The sequence below is a fragment of the Phyllostomus discolor genome, chromosome 2 (assembly GCF_004126475.2).
Source record: "Phyllostomus discolor isolate MPI-MPIP mPhyDis1 chromosome 2, mPhyDis1.pri.v3, whole genome shotgun sequence".
Lineage (NCBI taxonomy): Eukaryota > Metazoa > Chordata > Mammalia > Chiroptera > Phyllostomidae > Phyllostomus > Phyllostomus discolor.
This window is the reverse complement of record NC_040904.2, coordinates 75,010,853-75,025,198: the sequence shown is the minus strand read 5'-3', so window position 1 is coordinate 75,025,198 and position 14,346 is coordinate 75,010,853. Positions and strand designations below refer to the sequence as shown.

The window sequence follows — 14,346 nt, the reverse complement described above, 5'->3', positions numbered from 1 at the left end:
AACCCTGAACATTACATCCCCATGACTTACTCATTTTAGAACTTGAAGTCCCTCAAATAGGAGGATTCAAAGTTTTAACTAGAAAACAAAGTTAATAATAAAAATGTTTCCATCTAAAAACTTTCTCTGGATATTTTTATATCAAAATACAATTTTTAATATCAAAAGGAGTACATTATGGAATATATATATATTGGTTTAAAATTCTAGAAAAAGTCAGTACATAGATTTGGTTTCATCACATTCTGGAGGATAACTAAATCTGGACCTGATATCATAATGTCATGACTGATTCTACAAGTCCTAGATGCACACACATACAAACTCTTCAAGGTATAAATACAGGTCTTTATAGACACCGACAAAGAATCAAATTATGTGGCACATGCTTATCAGTTTAATTCAAACTCTGACCCTTTTCCTTCGATACTTGGAGCATGCTGTTAATGGACAGTATCAGACTTTAGTTTGGGTGATTGAAAACTTTTAATTTATCACTGGAAGAAAAGGTAGAGTTCTAATGAACTTCAATGTGTTTTTTCTTGGTAGTATAGTCATATTATGAGTTGCATCTACAGACACTTTTATTTGGAGGCAGTTCTTTTTTGATATGCAGTAAAGTGTTTCCAATACACTCACATGCACACATGTGCATGCACTCACACATTACTTACATTAAGCTTAGATACAGGCTTATTTAAAATAACTTTCTAAATGATCTTTTAAAGCATTTTTTTCATTTTTGTATACTTATGTTTTCATTCTAATTATTAAAAAATAATTCTAGATAAATGCATTTTAAAAATCTGGGTTATAGCCATCCCCACCACATGAAATTAGGCTTATTTACTCTCCTTTCCCTTGCTATTATTGACATATTATTGTTATTATTAATAGTTATCTTTTACAAATCTCCCCTGTATCCCAGGGTCTCTGTTTTGGGAGGCTAACTACAGTCTTCTCTTAAAATTCATATTTCATTTTTCATAGTTTTCCTATATTAAAACATTTTTGTATAAGTATTTTGTAGTCATCTGTCCCTCCTAAGTTATCTTCAAAGGCATAGACTATACCCTTCCCTATAACTTTCTTTCTAAAATTTAGTACATAACTAATACTAAGGTATTCACCATTTGGTAAGTAAACAAAAATAAACAACAAATTTTTATAATATGAAAGATAATTTCATTTTTTCTCTTAACATTTTTCTTGATTCATGCTAATGGTCTTTAAATGTGGGCCTTTGAAATTAAATTTAGGGTTCTGAAGTTTTCAATACCAGGGTTAGAGAAGTAAACCTACTTCATACTTGGCCAAACATAAAATAACATGTTCTTAATTAGTTTCCATAGGATCACCCTTGGAAAGGGAAATTTAAAAGGATACTACCAAGTTTATATATATTATTTTAGTTTTTCTTCCCCAATTCTGTGTAGATATTTAAGATATTAAAATACTTAGAGTCATTTTGGACATCACTTAAAGCAAAGGTAAAGGAAAACATCTTTATTCAATGTACAAATGTTTAAGGACAGCAGCTGTATGCCAAGATATAGGGAGCGCATGTTAAGCATAAATTAATCTAACTTGTTCAGTCAGATGCAATATGTATAATTATGACAGAAAATCTTTTTTCACAAAACAAAGCCTATCAATGAATTATAGTTTCAGGTTAAAAATGTCAAAAACACCATAATATGTAAGTTTATCTTTTTTGAGTTATCTAATGTAAATGAGTATTAATTTATCCATGATAAACCAAGTAGTAAAAGTAAACAAAGAGAAGATACTGTCCCCTTTTATTTGCCTCCTTAAAATCATTTTCAATATTTGGCAATAGCTACATTTGATGATGTTTACATCCTTAATAAAAGAAATTAAAAGAATTTAATTTCTACTTTAAGTTTGTTATTGTGCCAGTTCTTTACATTCTGTTCATGTGCAAAATCTACCACAAATACTTTTGACATATTGTAGGAGAAATATCTTAATTTGGAGATAACTCTAGCTTTATACCATCTTTGAATATTGACAAGTAAATTGGAGATTTAGTTGGGGAAAAGTAACAAGATTAGAGACTTACAAACTAATGGTTGTTTTTAGTTTTTCTCAGCACTGATTTGCAACTGAGAAAAACTAAATTTTATATCATTTGATTCCAAAAGGTATTTATCCATAAAATTTTGTCCACAATGTGGGAATGGCTCAGTTTTGTAAGAGGCAATGCTATTTGATCACGCACACACACAGTTCTGCGAGTACACTTCTTCTCTGAGTGGTGTTCTGCTTAACCCAGAGTACGATTTAGATGATTCATATGGAAGCGACTCAGCTGTTCAGCCTATCCACTCAGTGCAAAGACTATCATGTACAATAAAAAAAATCCTTCTAAAAACCTATATATCTTTATTAATTGTTAAATTAGGTTCAAATTTGGGAAATAAACACATGGTAACTCCTAAAAGCTGTTCTCCACGTCCCTTAAATTTTATATTGATTGGAAACGGATGAACTTTATCACTAACAAACATTTCATTTTAAAGCCTCATATTTTTATCCAGGAAAGGTGGGGTAGGTGGTGGGGGTGAGGTGTCACTCTTCACTGGACCTGTAGAGTTTATTCATGTATCTTTCTTAACTACTATGTAAAAGAAGACAAAGTAACCTCTCCTTAATAAATATATAGAAAATTTAAGATGAAAGCATTTTGATATTGCTCAGATGTATCAGTAATGAAACTAACCTAGGTTTCTCCCTTTGCTCCAGTCCCTTTTGAGAACCTACCATATAATCAGTCCAAACTTTTGTCTTATACAAGAGGCAAGTCAAGTTTGCACTTTTTGGGTTTAAAGAGTTCCACCACTCAACTATGAATAAAAAATTAAAAACTGGGGAAAACAGTTGTTGATTCTAATGCTCCAGAAGCAAGAAACAAATGTTTGTTGTTAAGCCCACACTTTTGCTCACAGAAAATGCTCCAATAGCTTGAGTGGCTGCATAATTTGTTGGAAACGTAAATGACTGAAGACAAATTAGAAAACCTCTTTTTTTTCCTTTGCATGTTACAGTGAAGGAAGCAAGATACTAAAAGCAGCTTTCTGATTTGGAAGTCTGATGTCATCAATATGCTATTTTTGTTCTTTGCCAGGTTAACAGAATTTATTGCAGCAATTAATACAAAACATATGTGCTGAAATACCCACATGAAAAATATAATTGCCCCCAGCTTAATTTGCTACCTTTCAAAACCCTGTTTTAGCTACCTTTTCACAATGCTTCTACTTAAATAGAGGACAAGTGTTTTTATAAAAGAGGAGATAAATCATCTTAAGTAATTTGTAAATTATCTTTTAAGTGAAAAAAAGTTTCCCCAAAGACTATAGTCTACAGTTAGACCATGTTCTATTTTCCCCCATTATTGACTTCTATAACAATTCCAAAGGTTAATTCACACTCTGTTTTAATATATAAAATCCTAAAGAATAACACTTGGGTTATACTGACAATTGCCTCACAAACTCTGTGTATGAAATTTCTGGCAAGACCTTCTTTGTAAGTTGAGGAAAGAAGTGTTTGAGTGTCAGGCAACAAAGAGGCAAAAATGTGGGAGGACAACACATCACAGATATTTTCTCCTATTCCTCTGTCCACATCAAATTTTCTTCAAATTATTTTCTTAGTGTGTCTACCACACATGCAGATAATCATAAGTTATAAACATAAACATTTTTCAGTTTCTAAGTAATCTCTTAAGTCCTTTTTTTGAAAGGACTTTGAAGTATAACATTTCACTCCAATACTCTGGGTATTTCTAATTCTTTCTTACAAAGTCACAAATTAGTGTAGTCACTGAGATTAAAGTTGAAGAGTCAGTGCTTCTCCTGAATGGAAGAATGTCTCCTAATTCACACATTTGTGTATAGGAGAAAACATAAGGTTAAATTCAAAAGTCAAAGAGGAGAGCAGGCCTGGGTCAGTTACTACATTACTGCGATTATTTGCCTCTGTTGTAACAATTGAAGATGTCATAATACCTATTTTAGGGCTGCTTTAATGATTAAATGAGGTCCGGTAGCAATGAATGATAACATAAGGGTAAAATCTCTCTAACCAGCAGAACTCTGTGCATTTATTATCTCAGTGCTGGGCGTGGCACTGAGGCCATATTTAGTTTTGGAATTCCCTGGATTCAACAATTTTGTATTTTATGAAAAACACTAAATTTCCGACACAACCGCAGGAACATCAGCACCGTCCAACTACTAATCTACCTTCATAACCGGGCTCCCAGAAACCCTTTCTGGCCCATTTCAGGTTTACTGCCAAAACTGGAAGACAGAAAATCCTGTTTTAATAAAATGATGCCAATCAAACATGGGGCTGAAGGAGGAAACAGACAACTTTTGAGATTGTGCATGGGGGGAAAGTTTATGGAACATTACCTTTAGCTCTCAAGAGGGCCTAACAGGTGGCATTTGTAGATGGTTAGAAAGGAAACTGAAAATAAAGAGTCCTCATTTTAATCTGGTGACTGAAGAACTGAAGGAGATCGTCTGCAAGGTCAAGAAAATGGCAAAGGGCTCGGATCAGACAGCAGCAAGCAGAGCTACGCGAGGCCAGGCACTCCCCTGCGTCCCAATGGAGCTGGCCTGGTACGAGGTCGAGGTGCTTTCCCAACCCTGCAGGGAGTGCTAGGTACGCAGCAGAGCTGAGGGTTCTCCAAGTGTCACACTGTGGATCAGTGAACTAGGAAGGAAAGGAGACCGCGCCACCTCCGACTACCAAACTGAAAAAGCTGACTGATTCCCTTTGGGAGTAAGGGAGGCAGCATCTGAGGTCAAAGTGAATTGTGACAGTCAGCAAGTGCAGGGCGCATCCCAGCAGCTCGCACAGTATGGGAGGGACTGACCACAGGTAAGGAGTGTCCAGGTGGTGGGAGCACGCTCCCTCTCCCGGCCAGCGGCTCCGCAGCAACAGGCAGAGGGCGCGCGTTTGCCACTCTGCCGGACGCGCCTTCATCACGAGCGTGTTTCCTCCAACTTGGCGCCCCGGCGGCCCTCTCCGCTACCTCCGACGGGGCTGAGAGCTCTGAGCACCGGCTGCCGGGCAGGAGCCTGAGCAGCCGCGGCTCCACGTGCGCCCGCTGCTTTCCAGTGGGTACCGGCCCTGGAGGTCCGGACCATCTCGCGGCGCTTGCGTAGTGAGTTGCGGCCGCCAGGCGCAGACCAGGCGAAGACACCTTCGCGCACAAAGACCTTACTGGCTCCGGGTGCTCTGGGGTTGGGGGTCGCGAAACTGGAGTTGGATTTTAATGATCTGATCTTTAATCGAATTTGGGGAGAAAAGGTGAATGTATGGGAGACGTCGTGTCTCCCCCGCCCCCCTGCACAACACTGAGCCTTGTCCCCCCCAGCGCAGTGAGTGGTAGGGACTCCCCTGTGGTGGGTGTGGTGGCACCGGGGAGCGCCTGCTCTCCTCTGGGGCTCCGTGTTACTGCCACTGCTACCCTTACAGCCTTTCAGTGCTCTAAAATTTCTGAGGGCACACTTTGGAAATTTAATCGGTACTGTATTATCAAATGCAGGAGTTGTGACGCGGAGGGAAAAGGCGCCGCCATCCCCTCCCGTGGCTACCCCCAGCACAGGGCTGTGATTATTCACAACAGTTTGTTTGTACAGTGCTGCCCACTTGTTTTTCCCCTCCTTTCTCTTCTATTATTCTGACTTCATCACGTTAGTTTGGATTATGTGGATTTTCACCCTGTGCTTTGACTGGAACAGCAGGACGTGGTTTAGAAAATGAAGGGAGGGAGGGAGTTACACACTCAGGGCTTCCACTTTAATAACATCAGTCCAAGTTGGAGGCTTTATTTGCTGAACTGGTTTTGATTCCATCAACCTCCATATGTATTCACCCAGGCATCCAAAGGGGGAAGCATTCTTTGGCGTATACTCTTAAAACTTTCCTGAATAAAATATTTTCTTCTGGGATAAAATCAAATGTGTATAAACTTGAAAGGGGAAGTAAATGCAACCCCACTCCCTTTTTAAGTGTGCAGGGTTTTTTAGGAATTTAATAAAAATTGATTAGCCAGATGTTTTAAGTGATAAATGTTTTTATTTTAAGTAAAGATTTATATAATGCATTGGTTTTAGAACCTTTGCAATTCTCTACCTCTCCATCTTTCTAACCAACTTTTTATTTTCTTTTCACTTGCTGATTTTTTCCTTTATAATTGACCACCATTTTTTTTTTTAATTTCAAAGAAAGCTGGTGTGAGGGAATCTAAAACTTGCTGACTTTCAGACTTTTCCAAGAGAAAACCTCCTGCCAGATTCCAAGAACTACCTGATACTAGGCAGCTGGTAATAGACCCACAAAGTGAAATCAGAGGGCACACATGTGCCCATACTCTGACTCCGACCAGGAGTGTCTTCCTAAATTGTTTTGTGGCTTGAAATCCTCCACTTTCTATAAATGTCACAACATTACTTTTATTTCTAAAGTCGTTAAAGAAGAATTTTCTAAGACGTTCAAATCTTTGAGAAATAAATTTCAAGTGCTGGTTTTCGCTGTACTGGATGAATAATGTAATGAACGTTTCACACCAGCAGTCAACCCTTTATTTGAAAAATCTGTGGGAAGTTACTTGTGCACTTGGTAGAAGCCCTGCATTGACCCTCCCTGGTGATAAAATCCAGATCTCTGAAAACAGAACCAAAAGGGAACACCTGCATCTGTTTTTCTAAATCTTTTGTCTAACAGAAATTAAAAGAACAAGGGTTATTAAATATTCTATAGAAAATATGTATATTAATAAATGAAGTTGAGGATCTTGACGGAATATGATTTGTAAAACTTAGTGTTCTTCCAAGAAATACATATTTCCCCTTACATCTAGTACTTATGCCAGACAAAATTATCGGAAAATGACTAAAATCAAAGGTAACCGACATCACAGATTTCTTAGTAAGTAAATGTCTGTAAGAACTTATCAAAGTTTGATGATTTGTGGAAAGTTTTATTAATATTTTCTGGAAGATTTTATGACTTGGAAAATATACCTCTCAAAAACAGTTCTTGCTGTTTCCATTTGAGTTGAAGTTAGTAAATCAAATGCACTGTGGAAATGTTTTGCCTTTAAAAATTCTTTGCATATATAACTGATGACTTGACATTTTAAAAATTGCATGTATTTTATTTGCAAAAATTCAAAGTTTCAGAAATAACTGATATTTAGCAATCTTTATAAAGTAAGTTATTGTGAGAAACTATTAAAGTGAGGGATCCTTAAAGAACACACCACAATTTGAATATTAAAATAGATAATATATAAACATGATCAAGGATATTACTAAATTCTTTTTTAAGGATTTGTTTCTCAAGAGTCAAGGTAAAATTACTAAATTATTTATGTGAGCAATGAGCAAATAAATTCTAATTATATACAAATAAAAAAACCACACATGAAGCTTCCTAAACAATCTAAACAATGTTTTAAAAACACCATTAAGTTTTGATGTGTACATTTTCTTTAAAACTTTTATGTTAAGTTGAAGAGCTTTTCATTGTAGCTCCCAGTTTCCAGTGTCTCATGGAAAAGACAACTTTATGTAAACGCAACCATGAAAGAACACGTGGCAATGGTGTTTTATTATATGTTGCTTCCCTTTTGAAGTTTCAGTTGCTTGAGTTATAAATATATCCACTTGACTTTATATCTTAAAATAGGCAGGAAAATGATACTAAGTACAACAGCAATAATAAAATATGAAATTGAAAAGGTTGAGCTACATTAAAACTAGTTTATATTGATAAATATATTATTGTTGCCAGAATATTTACAATTTAAAAGAGCATTTAATTGCTTGTTTATGACAAGGATGAGAATGGTGTGATATGTGAAACATAACAGAGAGGAGAATAAGGTATCAAAGTGGACATTTTCCCCACTTGAATTATTATTATCAATATTAGTCTTTGGGAAAATATAGATGCAGAATGAATTAATTTTATTATAGATTTTGAGAGGTTATAAGAAGTTTCTTTCCGGCACAATCAAAATATTATCATAGCAATTCAGGTTGTCAGTAAAAGCTTAAACAAATTTGCTGATAATCCTGTTAATGACCTAGGTCAAGTGTTAACTGTTGTGGGTTATAAAATAGTGAAATTAAGGTTTCTCCTACCTCCGGGCAAATAACACAGTTATAACTGTTGGGGAGGAGGTAGGGGAGAGCTATTAGGAGAGCTATTAAATTACAAAAATGTGTAATGCATTCAATTATTTAGTCTAGCACGATGAAATGCTATTAAAAGCAAATGTAAACCTTTTTAAAAAAAAAACTACAAAGATGATATGATAGCTTAGTTCTCTATTAATGTTTCAATAACAATATATTATTATTTGAGGATGTGTTTATATATGAAAATTGATGCCAATTCATAGTAATTCTTAAAAAGAGAAAATTCCATTATTTAAATGTTTATTTTCTATAATATCTGCCTAATATTCAATCAAAAGGAAGCATATAGTGTTATCCACAAGTCTTACTTTTAAGTTTTAATAATCACATAGTCTCCTCTAGTATTTAGATAGAAGATTTATGTTCAGTGAAATACATTTCATACAAATGGTATCCCAGGCCCTTCAAAAAAAGGTCTTCCCAAATGAGTAGTATATAAATATGCAGATCTAATTTTATTTACTTTCATCTTGAAAACTCTCATTTCCAATGTAAAGAGTTCTACGGATAAATGTCAGCCTAATTTATAAACATTTTTAGAGAGAAAAATGATTTACTGTATTATGTACTGATAAATAAGCCACACATTCTGCCTCAGATTCCTTCAAATATGTGTTTAAAGAGAGTACTTTATTCAATGCTCAGATAAAGCAAACTAATAATAGTGAACACTTCACTTTATATCAGGTTCTAACCTCCTTTCAAAGTTTTTATTATCATCATCCACCTAGAATGGGAAATGGTAGCAAATATATAAACTTTTCTAATAATACATACTTTAAGAGTCCTATTTTGTCATGAAAAGTAGCTGATGTCGCATTGGAAATCTTTGGTGTGTCATGTAAACAAAGAAAGAGATAAGATTTTAATAAAAGTCTATGCAGTTTTTTTAAAGTTTCTGTTTATGTATATAGGTCAATTCTTGACTTAAGTGACTGTTGAAATTATGAATGACCTAGTATCACTGAGGAGGCCAACAATAGAAAGTATCACCTGGAATCATTTTCTTAAAAGCATATTAAAAAGTTATTTGTAGTTGGATAATAAAAGGGGAGTTCAGATTAAACTTTTTATAAGTTTTTTTCTTTATCATGAACCCATGCATTTCAATATGGATATTCAATTGTCAAAATGTCAAATTTTGAAAAAGCCACACGGTGGCAAGTTTCCTAGCAATTAACTCAATGTGCTGGTTTTGTTCTCTTATCTTTCATGGCTAACTTTATAGTAGATTCCTGAATAATTGTCTAGTAAATTTTACTAGTAAATTTCTAATAAATTTCCTATAGTACTGAAATATATCTTTAGCATAGTATTTTAAATGCAACCCAGTATTTTATATTTCAGTTTTCAAAATTTATATTAGAAATCAATATTAAGAAGATTCATGTTATCATTAGTCTTTCTACTCAGTCACTACATGAATTTTTAGAAGGATGGCTTTCTGTTCAAATTATATTGTTAGAGAATTAATTACATGGGACTCTTCACACATACTTGGATGTTTTGCTTTTCATGTTCATCTCAATCACTAAGGCCCAAGTTATTGTATTAATATTTAAACCCTCCATCAAATATTACCCAAGTTAAATCATTCCATATAAATTTTGTTTCAAAGCTTTCTTTTCTGGCCTCAAAACAGAAAGAAGACACCACCCACAAGACACAATCTGGAAAGAATAATCCCAGGAACAATGGATAGATAAAGTTTTACCCAAGCAAACTAAATGTAATTATGTCATTTTTTTACTCTTCTCTATACATATGGTTAATGTGGGCTTGCCTATGTAATAATATGCATTATATACCCAGACATACAGAAGTTATGGCTTAAAAGTAATTTACATTTGGTTATTCTAGCTCTGTTAAATTAATATTCATTACTTTTATATAAGTGTGAATATGTTTAAAGGGTGTTTTTTCTCTTGCAAATTACTGAAAGGTTATATTTTCCACAAAACTGCTGACTCTCATCTATATCCCTATGCATTGTTAATTCAGCAAATTCCACTATCTTAATAGTTTATAAATAGTTCATTTTGAGAAATACATGATCATAGGAATATGGGGATAATATTACTATTTTTCTAGTTGTTGACAATATTTTAAAATCTTCAAGGAAAATGATTAAACTAACACTAATTTTAACTTATTGATATGTTATTCACTATATAAATGACTACTCTTGCCTTTCATTCATGAAGAATGATTGACAATTACTTTCAAATAAACATTTATTTGATATTAAAAGAAAAAAGTCACTTGTAGGTAAGATGATTTCCTTTATCCTTATACTTAGAATTTTTAAGTTCTTGATTCAAAAAAGACAGAAAAATCTAATGAAATCTGCCAAGTTGACAAAGGCAGCCACTAAGGAAATAACACAATTAAACTGCTCTATTAGCAGTGAAAGTAGGTCACCAAATATGAGAGGTAGGTTCTATATTTAATTTAAAACTTTCAAAATATTTTGAATTTTTAAACATCAGCTTGTATACATCAGCTTGTTACATACTAAGTAATATAATATATGCACATTAATTACTCAATATTGCTAAATTGTGAAATAAATTGCTAAATGTTACAAGTTAAAATAATTAAGAGGAAATCAAGCAATCAATTATTCAGAGAAGTTTGTCTTAAGAGTTAGTGATTCTATTCACAAATCATTAGAAATAGATCACAAAAGGTATAAAGGAGTAAGGCAATGCATCTGTTAAGTACACAATCTTATAATATTGCTGTCCTTAATATTATAAGTTTGCACATTAATTCATCAGAAAGAGACAAATGACAATTAAGAGGAAAATAAATAACCCAACATCAAGGAAATGCCATTTGCTGCATATGAACATTTCTTCTTAATTTTCTATTCAGTTATTACTATACCTACCCAGGATCTTCTCACCATTCATTAAATACATTCTCTTAGTCATATATAAGCCCTTAAACAAAGAAAATCCAACCTAAGCTTATTATAATTCCTGCAAATATTACTTATGTTAATGTGGCATATGCTGCTCATTAGAACCTGTACCATAGAGCAAACCATCGTCTGACGGGATACACATCACTTCAATACAGCAGTTGCAATATAAACATCACACACACACACACACACACACACACACACACACCTCTGCTTCCACAAACTCTGATTTCCTTTCAGTCCATTCATAAATGCCATGATCCTAAGTAGGGAAACCTGTCATTGCGGTAAAACATACTAAAAAAAAAAATCTGGAGTTGTGGGATGATTTTGTTTCTCCAAAGTTCTCAGAGTACTACATGGTCATAATTAGAAAATAAAATACTGCCATGGCTATTTAGCAATTAACATCCTGGGTTGAAAACTAGAGAATTTTTCTTCCTTTCTGCTTAAAATTTTCAAACACGGTAATTGCTTGCATTAGTATCAGATTAAAAACACATTTTAGGTTTAGGCAATCCAGAATTATCTCAACGTGTTTTAGAAGACAGCTGGAAATAAAAACACATCTTTAGTTTACTCTCAGAGCAAACGGCTTTATTTGAAGGCACCTTAATGACCCGAAAATGTTTCGGTGAGAATGTGCTTTGAGGAGCTCCAGCCCGGTGGGGCTGGGCAGGGCGCTGGGCAGGGCGCGTTGTGGTACCTGGCTTACCTTCATTGGAAGGCTGGAGAATCAGTTCCCCGAAGCTGTAGAGAACAGAGCTGGTGAGAAGGAGGAGGATGGAGAGATGACAATCCATGTTGCTGGTGCAGAGGGCAGTGAGAGGAGCATATCTCCATGAAGCATGCCACTGATGTGAGGGGGAGCGCTCTGATTGCTGGAGAAGTTACCATGCTCCGCTCGCAGGCTGATGTCAAGTTTGACACTGGAGATAAGGAGGAGTCTGGCTGCCTTTCCGAGAACCTCGCTCGGGGACTTCCCTGGGTCCTAGTGCCGTCGAAAGCCAGAGCTGACGTACAGTACGACAGTAGAGGTGGCTCGCAAACCGCTGGGAAGCTTAGAGCTGGGGAAGAAGTGGGTGGGGTCAGGGCCCGTCTTGCCAATAGGGCAGGAAATACAAAAGTTGTGATGGGGCAGTGGTGGGGAGAGAGAAAAGCACTCCGTCTTTATTTTCAATGAAAAGCAGCTATTTTATTGTTTGCAGTGCATACTCTGTAAGGTCAATTCCCTGAAGAAACCAAAGCCCCATAGGAGTGTCACATGGCAGTATGAGTGGAAGAGAAACTGAAATGTTTGTTATTAAAAGAACGAGGTTGCCATTGAAAAGTCAATGATGACTGTATAATTCAAAGGAAAATCAGGATTATGTCTTTACTACGGTCAATATAATAATAACTCTTCATCAGTCCTTTATGGTGCACCAGGACATTAACACACACCTTAGATCAGGAGGTCTTTTCAGTTTTACACAAACTCTACCAGGGCTTTTACATAGATTTGCTGGCACAGCGATTTCAGTGCACAAACGGTGCACTTTGTTTTTCTAAACTAGGAAGTAAGTGTTACCCCAAGGAAGTGGAAGTGAACAAACGCAGCCTAGGAATAGCTGCAGGTCAGCCTTCATCCTTTGTTCTGTGCTGTGGGTGTAAATAAGAGTAATACAAACCAAAACTAAGGTCCTTGACAACACATCACTACCCCCTCCCTCACCATCTACATTAGGAGTCTGGTATCTGTGAAATAAACATTGAGTATTTCACAGCTCCTCATTCAGCTTTCAGCCACTTCCAATCTGATAATAGTTGGAAACTGTTCTTTGTTAACATTCCGGTCCAGTGGTTAAATCATAGTGTCCTTGCACTTTCTCACTTACTTGGCACTGTGGTTAGCCATGGTGTCTCTTATCTCCAGTTCCCCTGTTGAACAACATGGTTGCAATCTATTTCAGCAAAATAATTTTGCAATTCATATTTTGAAAACTATTCTCACTTGTCTTTAAAGCATCCCCCAAAAGATGATCACTCAAATATCCTCCCACTCATCTATCATTTCCTATTCTAAACAAAAAAACAAGACTTACATTCCTTGAATAACTCCAGAAAAGTAAAGGCAAGTAAACAACTTCAAGGTCTGTGATCAGTTTTATAGCTCTAAGCTGTGGCATCTAAAATAAGGGTTTGAAAATGTCTCCCTGACAATGTCTTCATTTCACAAACACTGTGTTTGTAATGAAAGAACATATTTTCACATGAATTTAAATTAGCAATGTCTGATAACAGTTTGACTGGCTGGGGTTTGGGAAGGGGGCGTAGAGGAAGCCAGAGGAAAAGAGTGACCCTGCTCACGTTTCTATGTATGCCTGGTTGCTTGGTATCTCTAACTTCTTCCCACATTATGTCACTGGAGGCTGTAGAACCCTCCTTCACTTGCCAAGTCTGTCAGAACTGAAAACACTGACAGATACTGAACAGAGGACTGAGATAGTGGTGACTCTGGCATTTTTAAAAATTCCAGCCCAGCTGTAGTCTTTCTGTAAGGCACAGTCCCATTGTTTTAGGGTTAGATAAAATTTTTCTGAAACTTGAAAGAAAATATCTTATTTGGAAGTGACAATTTAAAAATATTTTGGAAAAACACACACTGGTTTTTCATCCAACTAGTCTTTTCACACTGATGCTGCTTGTCACCATGGAAAGAGGCATTCATGTTTGCAGGAAGCTGCAAAAGTGTGACAATTAGTAAAAAGTGACTCCTGGCCTGGGAATAGAGCATAAACAATGTAGCATCTCTCAGTTATGGACTCTCTAGGTCAAAATACATTAGACAATAAATAGTTTCCATAATCCAAGCAACATTCTGAGGATATATGAAGAAGAGTGATACCAAGAAACAAAAGGGAGTGATGAATTTGGCCAAATTAGGAGTAGGAGTAGGAAGGATAGAGGTGAGGACAGACAATTCAGAGAAGGCCTCAACAAGAAAGAAATAATTGATTGTAGCTGGTAAGATGAGTAGGGGTTCACTAGCTGGAGAATGGTTCAGAAGGCACTATAGGTATGCAGATGGAACACAAACAAAATCCTAATAATTTCCAAGTGAGGGGGACCAGGGCATCTGGCAGAAATAGAGCACCAAGTGTGTGTGATAAAAAAAGGGCCAGGACACAA

General features: G+C 35.7%; 1 protein-coding gene and 1 pseudogene across 2 annotated transcripts in view; one reads left to right on the top strand and one right to left on the bottom strand.

The window, feature by feature from the left end:
• The window catches only part of EPHA3 (EPH receptor A3), a 341,621-nt gene extending 329,438 nt beyond the window's left edge, over positions 1-12,183 (bottom strand). For both annotated transcript variants that reach the window (XM_028504495.2, XM_036017958.1), the window contains exon 1: positions 11,891-12,183. In XM_028504495.2, the coding sequence (XP_028360296.1) occupies positions 11,891-11,978 (88 nt within the window). In that variant the 5' untranslated portion in view covers positions 11,979-12,183. The remainder of the gene's footprint in view (positions 1-11,890) is intronic.
• The window catches only part of LOC114488372, a 113,990-nt pseudogene continuing 111,660 nt past the window's right edge, over positions 12,017-14,346 (top strand).